We start from the raw sequence: 18,554 nt of genomic DNA, 5'->3' as shown, positions 1-18,554 counted from the left end.
ACCTTTTCATGTTTCTCTCCCTTCGAGTAAATCCAACATCAAGAGCTAAATTAAGTTCAGTTTTCTAACATAGATTCCTTGTAATGCCAAATCAATTGTACATTCATATGCTGTGCTAGAGAAGTTCACAGGTGCAGTGAACGTTCCTGTTTATCATGACTAATACTGTCATCATTCCTAAATGAACAAAGAGCGTTTTGTTGCGACCATTGGTAATGGTTTGAGCTCAGGAGTCAGACTATCCTGTTATAAATTCTTGCTCTACCCTTTCACAACTGTGAGTTTTAAACAAAGTACTTACCCACAACCTGTTTATCCTCCCTTAGATAAAATAAAGGCCTTAATTAGATCCACCTCAAGCAGTTAATAGCATCAAATAAAACGATGCATGCAGTATCTGGGATGTGCCTGGCATATAATTTCTCAGTAAAAATAACTGGTGCTATCATTATTTTACATTTTAGGAAATCAGAGGAGGAACTAGAGTGAGGTAAAATTCATGCCATGCAGAGTGAGGACCAGGACATAGATAGTGAATACTCATACAAATACCAGCACTTGGAAGGTGTGGAATCCCTGGAGCAACCTGACTAGTTAAACTGGACACAGAGTTGATCTCTCAGTTTAATTGACAGGACCAGTCAATGAAAAATAGAGAAATTCCAAATATCAGCCACATACCTGTACACACATATATGTGTCCACAGCATGCAAACATGCATATATGCATTCAAATACAGGCAAACATCAATGCATACCACATATTCACAAACACATGTAAAATAAAATAAGAAATCTGAACATTCCAAATACAAGCAAGACTTTGAAATGAAAAGGAGAAGGGTAAGGGAGGGGTTAGGAGTCATTAGAACTCCAGTGGACAAACATAGTTTTACAAGTCCTAGGGGGACATTCATTTCACACAGCAGTGGCATTTATAATGTAGGGAATAAAAAAGAAGTTGAATGTGTGTAATGATGGAGTCAATTTTAAGGCCAAAGTTTTTTTTCATCTCTACTTGTACATAGAAAATGAGGTTGCCTGGGCTGAATTTTGCTTCCTCAAATCCATGTGTGAAATTCTAAGCCCAGTGATATCAGACTGTAGCCTTCATAGGAGAGGTAGACATGTTAAAATGAATGAAGTCATTAAGGTGGTCCTGGTACTACTGGCATCCTTGCAAAAAAATAAGGATTAGAACTCAGAGTGAAAAACACAGTAAGATGAGCAGGAGATGGGCATGAACTGTCTGCACAAAAGAGCCTAGAAAGTACCTTGATCTCAAATTTTCAGCCCTCAAATTATGAGAAAATACATTCATGTTGTTTAAGTCACTCTATGACAACAGTCTTTGGAAAGTAATAAAGGCAACCGGGGAATAGAGACTTTTACCAAAACCACAGCATGCAGAGGGTTGATTCTGTAAGCTTACTTACACGCATTCTCTAATTTATAAAGCAGAATTAGCTTCCTTCCGTGCGTGCATGCCCATCCCAGGCTAAAGTGAGTAGGATCCCACACTAGGAATCCATTTCCTGTTGCTCTTCTGTGCTCTATAACTCCTCTGCCCAGCCACTTGTCCCCTGCCTATGACCCTTTGGATGAAACCAAATGGACTTACACTTCAAACTCAAGATTGATCATGAACCAGGGACAGCATCTTTCTCAAATCTAGGGCATGATAGTGAAAGTGCACATGGATAAGTAGAATGAAGAAACCTTTACCTTAGAAAGAAAGTAAGAACCTTCCAGCCTTAACTAACTCTTGCACTGTTATCTGTGTGATCCAAGGCAATAACATAATTCCTCTGTCTTGTTTTGTTTAATCTGTGGAGGAAGGATAGAAAATTCCACTGGATTGTTATAACTCACAGGTTGGTGTGAAATTACTTTTTAGGCTTTAATGTCTCCTGAAAAGACCAAGAAGTCATTAATTGACATAATAACTATTAGTGGGTGTTTGCTTGTAACAGATCCTGTGTAAAGGACATCATATTACAGAATTGCACTAAACACACAATCACGAGATTTGTGTTTAAAGGAAGAGTTAGATGTTAGAGCGAAGATGCTGCAGCAAGGGGCATATTATAGAACTGCTTGTAGCAATTCAATAGAGCACTGAGGTCAAACTCCTGCTCTCATTCAAGGGCCTAGAAAGGTTGTGCCAGACTCCTCTCTACATTGTTAGTGAAGACAGGAAACAAGAATTTGCCTGGTTAAGGAGCTAGACTAGAATGTCCTCAAGGCTGGAAGAGCATTTACCAATAAGGGGCAGGTAATAGAAATAAATGTGGTAACAGAAACTGTTCAACTTCCTCGAGAAGCAAACCTTGAAAACTAGAATTTCAGAGGCAGCAATGTCCCTGAAGGAGATCCTAGGAAATACAGAATGGAAGGTAGATATAGAAGATACTGATACTGATGTTTGATGCATTGTTGGTAGATAGCTACCTAAAGAGTCAGTGGGTGCATAATCTGACAGTTCGAAGTTACATGGCTCTAGGAGTGAAGGAAGAGGATACAAAACATGACTTCCTATCAGTGGTTTGCAGAGACCTGTGATTTGGAAACATTAATTCTATGCCTGTACAAAGCTGCTGGCCACATTGGCAGAGTGCCCTCTTGTGGCCAAAGGAAAAACTCACAAGAACCATAAGTGGTGACAGTTGTGTAGCATGAGAAATTTGCAGGGACAGCACCTCTTAGAGTAGCTACAACAGGACACGGAAGTACAAAGACAGACTGGCAGTGGAGGAGCACAACTTTCAAGGCTCTGAGTTCAGCACCAATACAGAAACAAAACGGAGAGATGCTTGAGTGGTTTAGAAGAATCAGGGACTTGTGGGCACTTAGGTTAAGGGGTAGGTGGTAATAAGACCATGAATATGTTCCATGATCTTGAGTACAACTGTGGTCCATACAGGCCTTTAAGACTGAAGGAGTGTGTGATATCCAATATCATATATGTCCCTTTAAAAAGATCACTGTAGGCAGCATATGGAGAACCTTTGAGTAGAACAAGGCTGGAGGCTTCAGAGTAGAAAGCTTCTTTAGTACTGGTAAAGCAAGACACTGCTTTCTAAAATAGCAGCAACACAAAAATAGGATCCACATTACAGGACCAAGAGAGAGTCAATGATAACTGACACCCCCTTTGTAGAATTCACAAGTGTTGCGTTTCTAACAGTTTAGAGAATGAAGGAGGAACAGCTGAATGCTTTGTGATGAAGAAAACACACTGGGCCTGTAGCATCGTAGTTTTAAGAGTGTCAGAACAGTCCAGGGTGAGAAAGTCCCAGAACTAATCTGGAAATACAAATTTGGAAACCGCTATGTGCGGGTGGTGGGGAGGCTGAGCGTGAACGAGATCTGTCCGGCAAGGACGCCCAACGTGAAGCGTTCGCTGAGTCACAGACAGAACGCTGAAAACAGCCCAGCATTTCTCCAGCAAAACCTTAAAGGGTGCAAGCGTGAGGAAATGAGCTACTTCACAGAATGTCAAGAGACTCGGGGTGCTGGGAGGCCAGCATGCTGACTCTGTGGATGCCCAGTGAGACTGGGACTGCCGTGTGTGTGCTCATTTTCCCACGTTAGAGGACTTTCCCTCCATTTGTTTCATTCCAGCTTGAGATGTGAGTAGAACGAGACAGTGGAGAAGTATAGCATAAGATGGAGGGAAGCCAGAATGAAGAGAGACTGGTTGACAGACACATGTGCCTGCCAGATCAGGGGATCCTGTTCTTTCTTAGAGAAGACAAAGAGCAGGAAGCATGGAGAGGAAGTAAGACATAAGAAAGGAGAGGGCTGGCAGGGAAAGGAGAAGTTACACTGACTGGTTCTGTATGTCAACTTGACACAAGCTACCATCATCAGAGAGGAAGGAGCCTCTGCTGAGAAAATAACCTCCATGAGATGCAGCTGGAAGGCATCTTCTGCTAGTGATCCATGGGGGAGATCCCAGCCCATGGTGATTGGTGCTGGTAGTCCTGGGTTCTATAAGAAAGCAGGCTGAGCAAGGCAGGGGAAGCAAGCCAATAAGCAGCACCCCTCCATGGCTTCTTCTTCACCTGCCTCCAGGATCCTACCCTGTTGGATTCCTGTCCTTACCTCCTTTGGTGATGAGCAGCAATGTGGAAGTAATATCTGAATAAACGCTTTCCTCTTTAACTTATCTTTTGTTTATTTATTTGGTTTTTATTGGGGGGGTCATGGTGGTTCTGTCACAGTAATAGAAACCCTAAGACAGGGGTAACCCTGATGAAGAAATTATAAGGGTCAAGACCTTACTTTCCAGTAAGAGGTGAACCGTGACTGGATTGAAGATGGCTGCACATGAAGATGTGTGCACATAAGGAGTAAAAACAGGGAGAGTTGCCTACCACCCAAAAACGTACTTGATAAAGTAAGACAAAGATCTTCTACACAGAAGGGTAATGCGGTAGGTTAGGAAGAATGGAGAAAACCTGGACCAGTCATTGAGGATACCAGAAGAACTGGCCAAGGACAAAAGCATGCCATTCAGAAGTGCTGGCTTACCTGAGGTTAAAGGGTTAAAGATCACATACTTTTTATTTTTCTTTTATTTTTCTTGAGATTCTCAGTATTTACATTTCAGCTGTTATCCCCTTTCCCACAATCCCATCCCTCCTCCCCCTCCATGTCCTCCTTGAAGGTGATCTCTGTCCCACCTCATTGCCTTGGCGTTCCCCTACACTGGGAAAACAAACCTTCACTGTACCAAAAGCCTCTCCTCCCATTGATGCCAGAAAATGTCATCCTCTGTGGCATATGCACCTAATGATTTTATGTTCACTGTACAAGGAATGGGCCGTCTGTGTCCTCCCAAGTTTTCTAAGATGTGTTTTTCTGGGCATACCTTGTAAACTTATTCTTTCAACTAGTTTCTACTTTCTATTATCTCCCAATAATACCTCCTTATCAATCCATAAAGAGTTAACTCATGAGCCCCCGTGATCCAGAGTACCTCTCAATGACTAGATCCACCAGCCAGGGACCAAGTCTTTAACACTGAAGCTGTTGGAAGAATCGCTGTGTTCAAACCATAACAATTGGATTAGTGGTCTTGTTAAAGAGTTCTAAAAGAGCTGCTTTGCTTCTTATGGCATTTGTGGACACAGCTAGTGCCACCTTGGAGCCACAAAGTGACTCCTCATTGCACACTAAGTCTGTTGAATACTCTCAAGCATCCAGAACATGAGAAATACATTTGTAGTTTTAATCAACCCAGCTTTGTGTATTTGATTAAAGCAGCCTGGTGTACTGAGACATACAATGTAGACTATTGTACTTGAGCTCTTGTTTTCTGTCCTGCCACTGTGTTCCTGTGCATGTCTTCCAGGTCTTTATGCACAGGTAACATGCAAAACTTGAGCTCTGATGCTCATCTTGCCTCCTCTCTGCCACAGGAGCTGTATTCGCAATCCTATGATGCTGTTGGGGTGATGTTTGCCTCCATCCCTGGATTTGCAGACTTCTACTCTCAGACAGAAATGAACAACCAGGGAGTGGAATGTCTGCGCTTGCTGAATGAGATCATCGCTGACTTTGATGAGGTAAATCTAAGATCAGAACTCTGGGGTGTTTACAAACATAAATATGTAGTAGGTTATTACATTTTCAGTCAATTTTTATCTGAATAAATTTATGCTTGATAAGTATATAAAATATAGACAAGTTAAGTCAATCAAGAATTCATCACTGCACATTGTGGACGTTCAGGTATACATACATCATTATTTAGTTTAGTCACTACAGTGTGCAGTGGACTCCAGAACTTTCATCTGTCTTCCTGAAACATTCTACCCACATAAGGATGCTCAATCATTTTAGTTAGATTTTTCTCCATAGTGCATGGGGGCGGGGCACACTTTCAGGAGCCCCAGGCTGCTAGAACCAAACACAGCAGCTCTATAAACACAGGGACTCACTTCATGATCTGGATCCATTACAGCTACTTGGGGAGGACCGTTTTCAGGATATCGAGAAGATTAAGACCATTGGTAGTACATACATGGCTGTCTCAGGACTGTCACCAGAGAAACAGGTAAGATCCTTAGACTTGGCCACAGAGGTGCATTGGGCTGACTGTTGCCAAGTGCTGATGAAGGTTTGGAGACCTAAACCTTCTTATCATGGTATCATGGTTGCAAGATGTGCATTCACTCTTGACAAAAAAAGAGGTTTCTGAATTAGTTGCTGTTAAAAACTCCCAGGCTTCATTTCAGTGGTGATGGTTGTGGGGGCGGTGGTGAGGGATCTTGGGGTGGTCTAGTGATGGTGATTGGGGGAAGGAGAGTTGGGAGGAATAGTGATAAAAGTGTGGTGGTGGTGACAACTTTGTAAAATTTCGGACTGTGTTAATGGGGAAACTAATGTCGGCCTTCCAGGGCTAATGGGTAAGTTATCTGAGATAACTTTCATGTTCCCCATATAAAGCCTATAACCTTGTAAGTACTCAACAGACATTAGATGAGTTTGAGTCAAGGTCACTAGGAAAGATAGAATCCTCATTAAATCATCAATGTACTGAACCTTCTTGCACATGTTTTTATTAAAGGAAAGTGCTCAAAGCGTAGCTACATGAGATGAAAGCAATGTTGGTATAGAAATGTGACTCTCAATAGCAGGAGTTAGGAAGCAACTGCCTCCAGGACACATCTGCCCCACCATCCGTACTTGTAAATAAAGTTTTACTGCACAATCATTTTCATTAATTTTTATTTTATCCTTTGCTTGTTTAAAATCGAAATGACAACACTAAATATTTACAGCAAAGACCATATGGTCTACAAGACCAGAAATACCTAATGCCTGGCCTTTAATGGAACTATCAACCTCTGTAGGGTCCCAAATTCTGCTACAGTCAATTCCATTCAACTGTGAAGAGGTGGCCATGGCCACAAAGCTTCACTTTACATTTCAGGTTTTGAAGCGGAAGTAAGGAGCCTCACTCTATGCATCCCTCGGGGAGTTCACAAGTATACACAGAACATCCCTTATTCAGACGGTGTGAGCATTTTCGAGGAAACAGAAACATCTTTTGAACCAGAAAACCTCCATGAACAAGGATAGGACTGTGTGCAGATGGGCATTCGTACAAATGTGTGCACATCAGGGAGGAAACTCGGGGACCCGTAATGTAGCAAACTTTCTGGACAAATATAAATGTAAAGGAAGATGTAATGACACCCACACCCTGTAGTGTTACTTGAATCTTCTGTGATCTACACCTCTGAGATGATACTCGTGGCCTGAGTGTCTATAGGGCTCACTTGCATGCTTATCATGTAAGGAATGTACACTAGGGTCAAACTGTAAAACCTTTGCTGGAGACATTGTGTGTAACATTCAACGCACCCTTCTCCCATGTTTTCTCCAGCAGTGTGAAGATAAATGGGGACATTTGTGTGCCCTGGCCGACTTCTCTCTTGCCTTGGCTGAGAGCATACAGGAAATCAACAAGCATTCATTCAACAATTTTGAACTCCGAATTGGTGAGCTGCGGCTAGAGGTGGAGGCCTCACTGAGCCAAGTGTCTTTGTCCTATCAGCCCCTCCCATGTCCTGGGCATCAGTCCAGGAAAGAGTTTTCTTACAAAATACATGAGGTTCTGTATGACCCTGACAAGGACAGGCCTTCCAGACTTCCTCATTGAAGATGCTGGCAGCAAGACAGGATCCTGCCCTATGCAGAAGAACAAAGCAAACACTAGGCTGGCCTCTCCTCTAATACATGTGCCTAGCGCCTGTCTATGTGCTACATGCCTATACAGAGGCACGCTTAGAGAGGTAGCTAATAAGCAAAGCATCATAAAATTCTGACTTTTTCTTGTTACTGGAACTGGTGGTCAATGAACTGCCCCCTGCTCCTTCTCAGTAACGCCTCAGACAACTGAAGGATTCTGCATCACGGCTCTCATGTGCTGTACTGAGTCAGATGCAAGCCGAAAGTAGTAGTTTCTCAGCTGTGTGGTCTCCTTCCATTGCAAGGATAGAAACTTGTGCTAAGTAGCTCCACAGCAATCATTACAGTTGAATAAATCCCCCATGCTTGTGTGATGTGTTTATTCCTCCTTCATCTGCTTTGGGCTTTCGGGAGCCTCCTGGTGTCCGGCCTGAAAGCCCCTGCTCTTGCTCACTTTGAATTTTGTGGATAAAGAAACTTGGTCCTAAAACAGAGGAGTCACTAGCCTAATATCCCATCTCACAGCCAAACAGTTTTGCCGGCAGCCACTCGGGGAGCCTGACTCTGAAATGATGGACATTCTGGCTAGTGGCCAACAGTTTTAAATAACCTTTGCCTTTATGCTGTAGGCGTCCTGTGGCTGACAGGTCGTTTTACTTCATTAGGCTTCCCTTTAACAGTTTGCAAGAGAAGAGGGGGAGGTTGAGAAATACCAATATCTGTTCCTGAGATCAGAGGAATGGCACATGCTTTTCTTCTTTAAAGTAAGGATTTATAGTTATGGTTTTGATCCTATGGCAAGAATGTCGAGGGCTTGATCCCACATCTTCCATCAACCTTGTGTCCTTTCTGAGATCATTGAAATCATTGAACCAAGAATCAAAAGAGAGTATTAGCCCTGAAAAGAGAAATAGTCTAAGTAAATTCTAAAGACATTGGTAAGATCATGGCTACCCTTTCGTGTGATATATTAAACTGCTGTATTTTATTTGGATGTGCCTTTATTGATAATTTCAAAGCTTACTCCTTCAGGAAGCCACAATGACTCTTCTAGAAATGACATACTTCCTCTAAGTGGGTACTGTGCACATCTGTCTCCTCTGGGAACGGATTCTATAATTCTATAAACATTGACTAGGCATCTGACATGTTTGATACTGGCAGGACGGGTAAGAAGACAGGCCTGTCTCCTACTGGAGAGACAGAAAAGACTTTAGAAAGCAGGTAATATAATATCATCAGATAATGAAAGCAAAATCTACCAGTGTGTAGAACTAGAAGGAGACTGGAGTTCCTTCTTGTATTGTTAAGTATAACAGATAGGAAAGACCTTCTGACCAGAGATTTGAGAAAACTGGTAGGATTCGCATTTTAGATTCTGAGTAAGATTATTCTAAGATGACAAAAAAATACATGTGCACACAGACACTACATGCTATAGTTCATACACACACTACATAGTACACACTACACTCTACATAACACTACACACTATACATTATGCCCTCTCTTCATACACATACATCATGTACTACATTACACATATACACTACAAACTATCTACTATACCCAACACATAGACACTGTACCCTGTACATTATACAAAATACACATACATACATATTACAGCACACACTGTACATAACATACGCACTATACATAACACAATACATACACAAACACAGTAGAATACACAGGAATGGCAGCGATGATTAGCTCTTGAAAATCTTGAGGGACATTATGTCATTGACTCCCATGCAGCTTAGGATGTCTAAGAAGTCACAGGCTTTGGAAGTGACCACATAGCTTCTAGCCTGCACATTAGGAAGCTGAGGCTCAGAAATTCCCAGTGTCTTACTCAAGGGCACAGTCCATAGATGAGTAGAGTGAGGACCACGCGAGTTAAAGAACTGATGCAGATGATGCGGCTAGGAAGTGTCTAACATAGTGACTCCCCCAAGAGACTACGCACATGCCAATTACACCTGACTGCCCTTCCACTACCTTATTTCTTGCTCTTTTGGGTTCTTTTGTAGGCATCAGCCATGGCTCCGTGGTAGCAGGTGTAATTGGAGCTAAGAAACCTCAGTATGACATTTGGGGTAAAACTGTGAACTTGGCCAGCCGAATGGACAGCACGGGAGTGAGTGGCCGGATCCAAGTTCCTGAGGAGACCTATCTTATCCTGAAGGACCAGGGCTTTGCCTTCGACTACCGGGGAGAGATATATGTGAAGGGCATCAGTGAACAAGAAGGAAAAATCAAAACATACTTTCTTCTGGGACGAGTCCAACCCAACCCATTCATCTTACCCCCAAGGAGACTTCCTGGGCAATACTCTCTGGCTGCAGTTGTCCTTGGCCTTGTTCAGTCTCTCAACAGGCAAAGGCAGAAGCAACTACTCAATGAGAACAGCAACTCGGGCATCATCAAGAGCCATTACAACCGGCGGACTTTGCTAACGCCAAGTGGGCCGGAGCCTGGAGCACAAGCTGAAGGCACTGACAAATCTGATTTGCCATAAAAGCATTTTCTTTGTGTTTCTTTCTCTTTTTTTTGTATTTCTTTTATATATAAAATAAATATACTAATAAAAAGGTTTAATTTTTTTTAGAACAAGGATGGTTTCATTGGTCTTTGAATATCCAAGATCACGTGTACAAGTTGAGGCTTTCCTCATTCACCACTCTTATTGGTCTTATTTCTTGTATGCAACATCATTAAGGCCAAAAATCTGACTTAGAGGAGTTGCATAATAAATGGAAAAGGGCATGTGCAAACAGAACCTTGATGATATTAGGTGCTTAGTAACAACTGGCATTTTCTAAATACTAACCATATACCAAGCCAAGTATTATGTCAAATTCTGACATGGCATAAGGACCTCACAAACCCTACAAGTACCTGTACACTTATTCGATTGATACTGTTGATCATCTGCATTGTGCCTACGCTGCCTCATGCCCCAGATAAATTCTGGCAAAAGTATTTTTCTCGTGGAGCTAATATCCTGCTTTTGGACAACAGACATATTATTAAAGCAATATGTAATCTACTTTCAGACAGGGATAGAAGCAAGAAAGTGTTTAAATGTGGGGGATGGAAAGAAAGTTTAAAGAACTTACTGCTCTTCCAGAGGACCTAAGTTTGGTTCCCAGCACCATGTCAGGTAGCTCAAACACATCTATCATTTTAGTTTCAGAGGATATGATATGATACCCTCCTCTGGCCTCCAACGACACCTACACACACACACACATGGCATACACTGGAAAGCAGACAGTCAGACAGACACATTACCTGCACATAGAGAGACAGAGAGGGAGGAGGAGTGAAAACAAATGGTCTAAGTTAGTGAAGGCCTGGGATCTGAGTTATTAGGATTGGGATTTTGGGTATATGATGCCAAAGATTAGTCCTTAATAATGTGAAAGTAAAATAAGAACAAAGACAACTTAAACAGGAAGACAAGTGATATAAAGAAAAGATAATTACAAACTCTAGGGTGGTTCTTGTTGGAGGAACAATTAGGAAGTCAGTGTGGGGTGAGAAGCCAGTTTTCTGAGATGACCACATCACCTCTTCTTCTCCCATGAACACAGACTGCAAGAAATACAGATGAGAAAGCTGCCAGAGGCCCTGCTAGTTCACCTAGTTAGCTATAGAAAGAGCTTCAGAACCATGAGTCAATAAACACTCGCTGCTTTAACTAATGACCACTCAGCCTAGCAACAAAAGCACAATAAAAGATAGAATTTTTTGTTTTGTTTTTTGTAGCTAAGAGACTTTATCCAGAGTGTGCTCTTGATGCAATAATGTCAAAATGAACACTCTAAACTGTGCCTGGGAGATATGGCTTCATTTGGGATCCCATCAAACACAGCAGCAAGGGGCTGAGTTTCCAAGAACCCCATCAAGTAGACATCTGGCCTGGAATCCATCATTCAACACTCAGTGTCATACCTTCCAGAGGAGACCCAGAAAGCTTCACCCTTTCCTCTCCCCTGTAGAGAGATACTATGTTTATTTTGTGTTCTGTGATGTGTGGGGACATAGAGAAGGAATGAACTGTATCAAGAGGCCACTCCATGATCTGAATTTTGTTTCTATCATTCCCAGTGTGATGCCAGCGATGTGGCATGAACTCTGCACACCACAGAGAAACCAGTGGTGATTTATCATTCTGACACTTTTAGATGTTTGGCAGATCGTAACTAAACCAAAGCGTCAGACACAATACTGTGGCAGTGTTCCTTTAGAGCTTTGTTAATTAGTAAAGGTCTCAATTCAGGGATTGCCCACATCAGATGTAGGCATGTCTGTGTGTGTTGAGGGGAGGGGTCCTGTGAATTGAGGTAGGAGGACCAGATCATTGTGGGTGGCACCATTCCCTAGGCAGATGATCCTAGGCTTTATAAGAACAGTATATAAACTTGAGCCTACGACTGAGCCTCAGAACAGGTGTCCTTTATGGTTTGTGCTATTTGTTCTCTGTGAGCTGCTTGGTGAGAGATAGTGATGCATGTACACCAAGTGGGTCTTTCTCAAGTTCCCACCCTGACTTCCTTCAATGACAGATTCTAACCTGTAACTGAAATAAACCCTTTCCTCCCCTAAGTTGCTTTCGGGTCAGAGTATTCTATCCCACCATCAGGTATGAAACTAGAAGGGTAACTAACCCCACTCAAAACAGCCAGAATGAAAACGCATACTCAACTGGTATGAAAAGAAAATCTAAGTTCACTGAGCTGCAGTCCAGGGAGGCTCATGCTTACTGCCTTCAGGGAAGCACCGTGTCTCTACCAAAATGATAAGTCTGGAATATTTCCCTACCTAAGTCTTTCTTTTACTTTCTGTATTTGCACACTTTTTTGGAAAATGAAGTCAGAGTTACTTTAGTTACAAATTATTAATAAGATTGTGAGTTCACTGAAAAGGTTTCAAAAGTTGCACTTGACCCTTAGATAATCAACCCTCAGCCCAAGGTTCAGACTGCGTCTGGGGTGAAGCCGACTTCTACAGGGAGGCCTGGCCCACAACACACACACACACACACACACACACACACACACACACACACACACACACATGGAGCCCTGCAGTGGGTGGAAAAAGAATTTTCCCAGGGCTACAATTAATGCTGACCCAGATTCCAGAGCCAGAACCTGTCCTCCTGTGTATAGAAAGAGCAAAGTATTGAAGCCTATTCCCTTGCCTAAAATTTTAATTCCAGACTGAAAATATTTCTGTTGCTCTGGAGCCTTTGTCAGCTAGAGAGAGTGATGCTCTCGGGTTAGCTGTGGGCTCCAACTGTACCCAATATTTTATTGATGAGATACCAGGGGGCAGGGTGCCCTAAAGGATGACACATTGTGCCTATCTAAATTATTGATTGCCTAGCAACCACACATTTCTATCACCCACCTGAAAGATCAGGTCACTGCTCCTTGGTGGGCATCAAACTTTCCAAGTAAACTCAATGATCCTGCCTTTGCCTTTTATAGACAGCAACCAGGCTCAAAGGCAGTCTGTTTCTGTTTAAGAACAAATGTATCATTCAGTCTTTTCATAATACACTGGCCCCTCTGATGGCAGTGACATCATCAGATTCTCAAGAACAAACATTTTCAGTGTTTTACAGTTTGCTGTGTCCATTTTCCAAGTACAGTTTCAACTGAATTTCATAATAACACATTATTGTGTCTCTTTTGCAGGCAACTGAATCTCATAAAAAGTAATAAAATAAGCTCTATCTACACATGGATTATTAAAGTCGAGAAGATTGTAAGGATCATGTGAGGGTGAGGTTCAAAGTCTCGGTTTTACAAGACACTACTGAAGGTGAGGATGGTCCCTCTCTGTGCTTGGACTCCACTCTGCCTACGCTGATCTCTTTTCCTCGTGTGACCAGAAGTTCACTTCAGCCCTCTCTGGCCACAGGGAAATTGGTGAAAGGCCTGTCCACTCTGTTCTCTTGATAGAATTCTGCTCATACAGCTTTTTACCCACGTCAGTCATGCCCTAGATCCCAAAATTCAGCCCAACTCAACAAATGATATGAAAGGTTTGAATCCATATCCACACTCATATTTCTGATTGCTCACTGTCTTTTTTTTTTTTTTCTGTTGCTGTAATAAAATTCTCTGTCAAAAGCAACTTAAGACAGAAAGTTTATTTAGGCCAAAGTTCTGGGTCACAGCCCATCATGTTGGGAAAGTTAGGGCAACGGGAACTTAAAACATCTAAACACATTACGTACACAGTCAGAAGAGAACAATGGAAACATAAAGCCTGGTTCTCAGCTTTCTTTCTTTATTCTTACAGCATCCCGTATCCCATGACTTAGGGATGATGACACCCACAGTAGACATTTCTTTCCACCTAATTAATGTAAGTTTAGAAATCCTCATATACAAGTCCCAGGTGATTCTAAATTATGTCAAGTTGACAACTGACAATAACCAACACTTGAGTTTCTACTTGTACAGACACTCTTCTCACACACACTCACACACTTCTTTTTCTTTTTTGAGAGGGTGTGGGCCCCCTTGGTCTCCCTATACCATGGTGCATCAAGTATCTTCTCGATGAAGTGCATCCTCTCCCGCTGAGGGCAGATGTGTCAGCCCAGTTAAGGGAACAGATTCCAAAGACAGGCCCAGCTTTAGGGACACCTTCTATCCAGTTGTTGGAGTACCCTCATGAAGACTGAGCTGCATGTCTGGTACATATCGCACATGCATGCTTACAAATGCACACTACATCTCTCACACTCAAATACACACACATACAGCCACATACTTATAGACATACACTCATGTTTACACACACACATACAAACTTACACACATACTACTTGCACAAAGCATTCATGCATCATAGTTAGGTTTTACTGATAATTCAGATAGAGAGGTAAGTTTACATGACTGTCCTCTGAACAAACCAACTGCTGTCTTGGAGAATTCAGCTTTACCCACTTGAAGAAGGTTCGCCCCCAATGGGCTAGTTGAGTATTTACATTCCCTACTTCCATGCAGAAGTGGAGAGGGTCAGAAGACTGTGACCTGAGCATCCAGCTGATCCACACATACCACCATTGTTTACAATTCTTCCTCAATTGCATGTGGCCTTCAGGAGGGGCTGGAGTATATTTAGGGAAAAAGTAGGGGAGGGGACCTCCTTCTGTGCAGTCAGAGGGAAGCCCTCATTTCTGGTGAGTAAAGGCTTCCTACATCTGGCCTGCTGAGGGAAGGAGCATCCACACCCCGTACATTCACTTCGCCAGTGCAGGGAAGCCAAATAAACTCTTTGGTTCCCCAGCGTGGAGTCTTGCAGAATCGTGCCTCAGTTGGTTGATTGTGGAACCTTAGGAGAAGGAAAAACACTGCTTACATCTTCCCCTGGGGTGGAATTTTTAGAAGCAGGGGGAAAAAAAGGATGAATACTAAAGTAACACCAAAAGTAATTGTATTACTGAAGTACTCTATTACTAAAGCAATACAATGGTAGCACCTTCCAATAAAGTGTCTAGCACAGCCCCCTTCATCCTAGGCCTCGGTCACCTTGCTTGTTTCAGTTGTCTCTTCTCTCTTCCTCTTCACTCTCTTACAATTTTTCTAAAGGAAAGGCAAATTCTTCTCGTTTTCTCCTGCAAATCAGGTTAAGCTTTCTTGTATTCATTCAATAACCAGTGAGTGCTTGTTCTATTCCACAGATGTTACTTATCTGCCAGTGGGTTCACGACCTCAACATTTTCACAACAGAAGAAGTTGGAGATATGGTGGAAATGTCTCTGTAGGTGTTCTCCAGCCCTCTCCCATACACACAGTAGTGACTGCCACTCACAGCAACAGACCTCAGCCCATCCCTAACCCCTAGAGTCTCAAAATTAACTTCCTGCACCACCACCCATGACACTCCTGTCTCCTAAAGGTTCATGAGCATCTCATAAAACAAAATAGATCTGCCAATTCTTAAAGTCCCACGTTCTCCACAGTTGAAACACTCTTCAAAATTCCACGAGTCCTATTTCAGCAATGAAAGGGTACTTGTGTGACAAATACAGAGCTACCAGTAAACAGGGATAGATCAACAGTATTGTATTGAGTGACAGCTCACTGCCTGGCAAAAATGACCAAAAGAACCATTGAAGCTGCCAAGTTACGGGCTCTTAAAAGATTATCCTCTGGACGGTAGCTGTGCGGGAGGTTGCCACCCTTAGTGATACTCAGAGGCTGTCCAGGTCAGATGATCTCCAGTGAATGTGCAGAGAGCAAAAGTACATTAAATACTTTTGTGTCGCTATGATAAAGTTCCTGAGATTCAACCCCAGCTCCTAAATGTTCCACAGCCCCAAACAATATCACCTGCTGAAGAAGAAGCATTTAAACCTGAAACTTTGGGGATTTCAGATTCAGCCCATAACTCTCCTGCCTCCTAAAGGTTCATGACCATCTTATAAAACAGAATGGGTCTGTCAATTTTTAAAGTCTCATGCTCTCCACAGGTGAAACACTGTTCAAAATTACAAAATTCAATATATCTTTAAAAACCCCAGACAACCTCTTAACTGTGGGCTCTGTAAAACCAAAAAAAAAAAAAAAAAAAGTTAATTTACCCAACATACAACTAGCACAAGTAAACATCGCCATTCCAAAACATGAGAATAGGAGGACTGCAAAGAGTTTTATACACACACACACACACACACACACACACACACACACACACACACACACACTTCTAGATTTAAGACCTTGGTTGGCCCTCCTACATCAGCAGTCTAGCTGTAGTTCCACCTGTCTGAAATTCCAAAAGACTATAGGTATTGGAATCTACTTATACATTCTCTTATCTTGGGCAGTATATATATCTTCAGAAATAGTTTCTGCATTGCAGTCAGGATGAGCTCAGACTTACAATTCTCTTGTCTCTGCCTCCGAAGCGCTGGACTCACAAACATGTGCAATGATGCACATCTGTCAGCCTTTGTGCACACTTACACCTCTATCTCGTTGGCTATAGTGATGACACACCTGTTTCATGGAGTTGGGTGGTTGTGAGTCTTAAGATTTAATTGAGGGAGAAACAAAGATAGGTCAACACAGAATTCTCCAACAGTGACTGGCACAAAAGAGGCTCTTTGTCTCAAATCCCCACAGCAGATAAAATATAAATACATTTTCCCTCCTCAGTTTTATCCAGCAGACACCTTTTTCTTGCTTTTTGTTTTTCAAATATGTATGTGTGCATATGTGTGAGTAAGTGTGGGGGTTATGTGGGTGGTGGGCATGGATATATGTATATGAATTTGTGTGTGTGTGTGTGTGTGTGTGTGTGTGTGTGTGTGTGTGTGTGTCCTGTGCACTGGTGCCCATGAAGACCAGAAGAGGCCTTCAGATTCTTGGAGCTGAAGCTTCAAGCATTTGTGAGCCACCTGCCATGGACACTGAGAACTGTACGTGAGCCCTCATCGTGGGAAGTAGTCACTCTTAACCACCGAGGCAGCATCCAGCTCCTTGAAGCCTTTTTCTATAGTAAAATTGGGGATGCTTAACAACAGGGATGTGACCTGGCCCACCACAGGGAGAGAGTCCCAATGAGTTCTGGGAGTATTACATTAAAGACTAAAGCAAAGCCTTGTCAGGAAACTAATTCAATGATTTTTCTCCTACCAGCTTCTAAGAAGAAAACTGTATTTCTCTTCTTGCAATAAAAGTGAAGATTTTTCACTTGACCATTCTAATCTTCTTGGGGAAAACAGATCAGTCCATCCATGAGCGAACGGTAGAGAGGAGCTTTGTATCAGCAAGCCCTCAGTTTAAGGAAACACAAAGCACAACAAATTCGTGGGGACTCTGCTCCTTGTTTCCCAGGTCCCCGTTTTTTTCCCACTATCACAATGACAAAATCAGCCGCCACTTTCTCAAAGCAAGCAAGGAGCCTAAATACTCTATCCTTGCTCACTTCCTGTTTCAGTATGGGTCACACTGGCCTCATGTTGTTTCTTACATTGCTGGTTGATCCTGCCCCGATGTTTAGACCCAGCCAGGCAGTGAATACTACAAACATGTATCAGATGACATGGCAACAAGCAACTGAATGACTTGTCACTCACTGCATGTTGGTGGAGAAAAGGAATCACATTTTAAAACGTGTGACTGTTAAGCATTTGAAACATTTTTTTTTTTTTTACTTTACACAAACCTGGTGTTCTCGCTTCTCTTCAGAAGTTAAACAACCTGATTTGTGACAACATAGGTAAACCTGGAAGTTACGTGAAATGAGTTAGAATTAAAAAGATAAATGATCTCACTTGTATGTGGGACGTAAAAAATATCAAACAATTTAAAATGGGGTGGAGATTGATGGCTTCCAGGGGCTGGGGTGAGAAATCAGGGAAGGGACTGGAGAACTATTGGAGAGAAGATACAGCATTTTAGAAAAGATCAGAGACTTTGGTTCAAGACATCTGCTATGTAAATTGCTAACTAGAATCAATGACAATGTGCTGAGTTATTGAAAATCTCTGAGAACAGAATTGGGAGAACTTTTATAACAACAAAATAACAGTGTTGTATAGAGCATACCACGAATACATATCAATTTTACCTATAAATGTAAGTAAAATAGTTGGAAAATATAGCACTGCAGGTTTTAGGTGCCCATGTAGATGAAATTAGATAGAGCTGGATCACAATATCCTCTTGCAGAACCCAGAGTAGACCAGAACTCACTCCTAAACAATCTTACTGTTAAAACCACGACTCTGGCACATGCATGCTATGCTTTGGCTTTTCTAACATACCATGAAGAACCCAATTTGGACCTAAGACAAATACATATAATTA

General features: G+C 42.2%; 1 protein-coding gene across 3 annotated transcripts in view; it reads left to right on the top strand.

Moving 5' to 3' along the window:
* Positions 1–10,228, top strand: part of ADCY8 (adenylate cyclase 8) — a gene marked incomplete at both ends in the record, with an annotated part of 219,780 nt that extends 209,552 nt beyond the window's left edge. For all 3 annotated transcript variants that reach the window (XM_080939054.1, XM_080939053.1, XM_080939052.1), the window contains 4 exons: positions 5,427–5,573; positions 5,972–6,064; positions 7,400–7,514; positions 9,741–10,228. In XM_080939054.1, the coding sequence (XP_080795180.1) occupies positions 5,427–5,573; positions 5,972–6,064; positions 7,400–7,514; positions 9,741–10,228 (843 nt within the window). The remainder of the gene's footprint in view (positions 1–5,426; positions 5,574–5,971; positions 6,065–7,399; positions 7,515–9,740) is intronic.
* Positions 10,229–18,554: the final 8,326 nt, after the last annotated feature.

This window comes from Micromys minutus (assembly GCF_963924665.1).
Source record: "Micromys minutus genome assembly, chromosome: 27".
Taxonomy (NCBI): Eukaryota; Metazoa; Chordata; class Mammalia; order Rodentia; family Muridae; genus Micromys; species Micromys minutus.
This window is presented reverse-complemented; position numbering and strand designations above follow the sequence as displayed.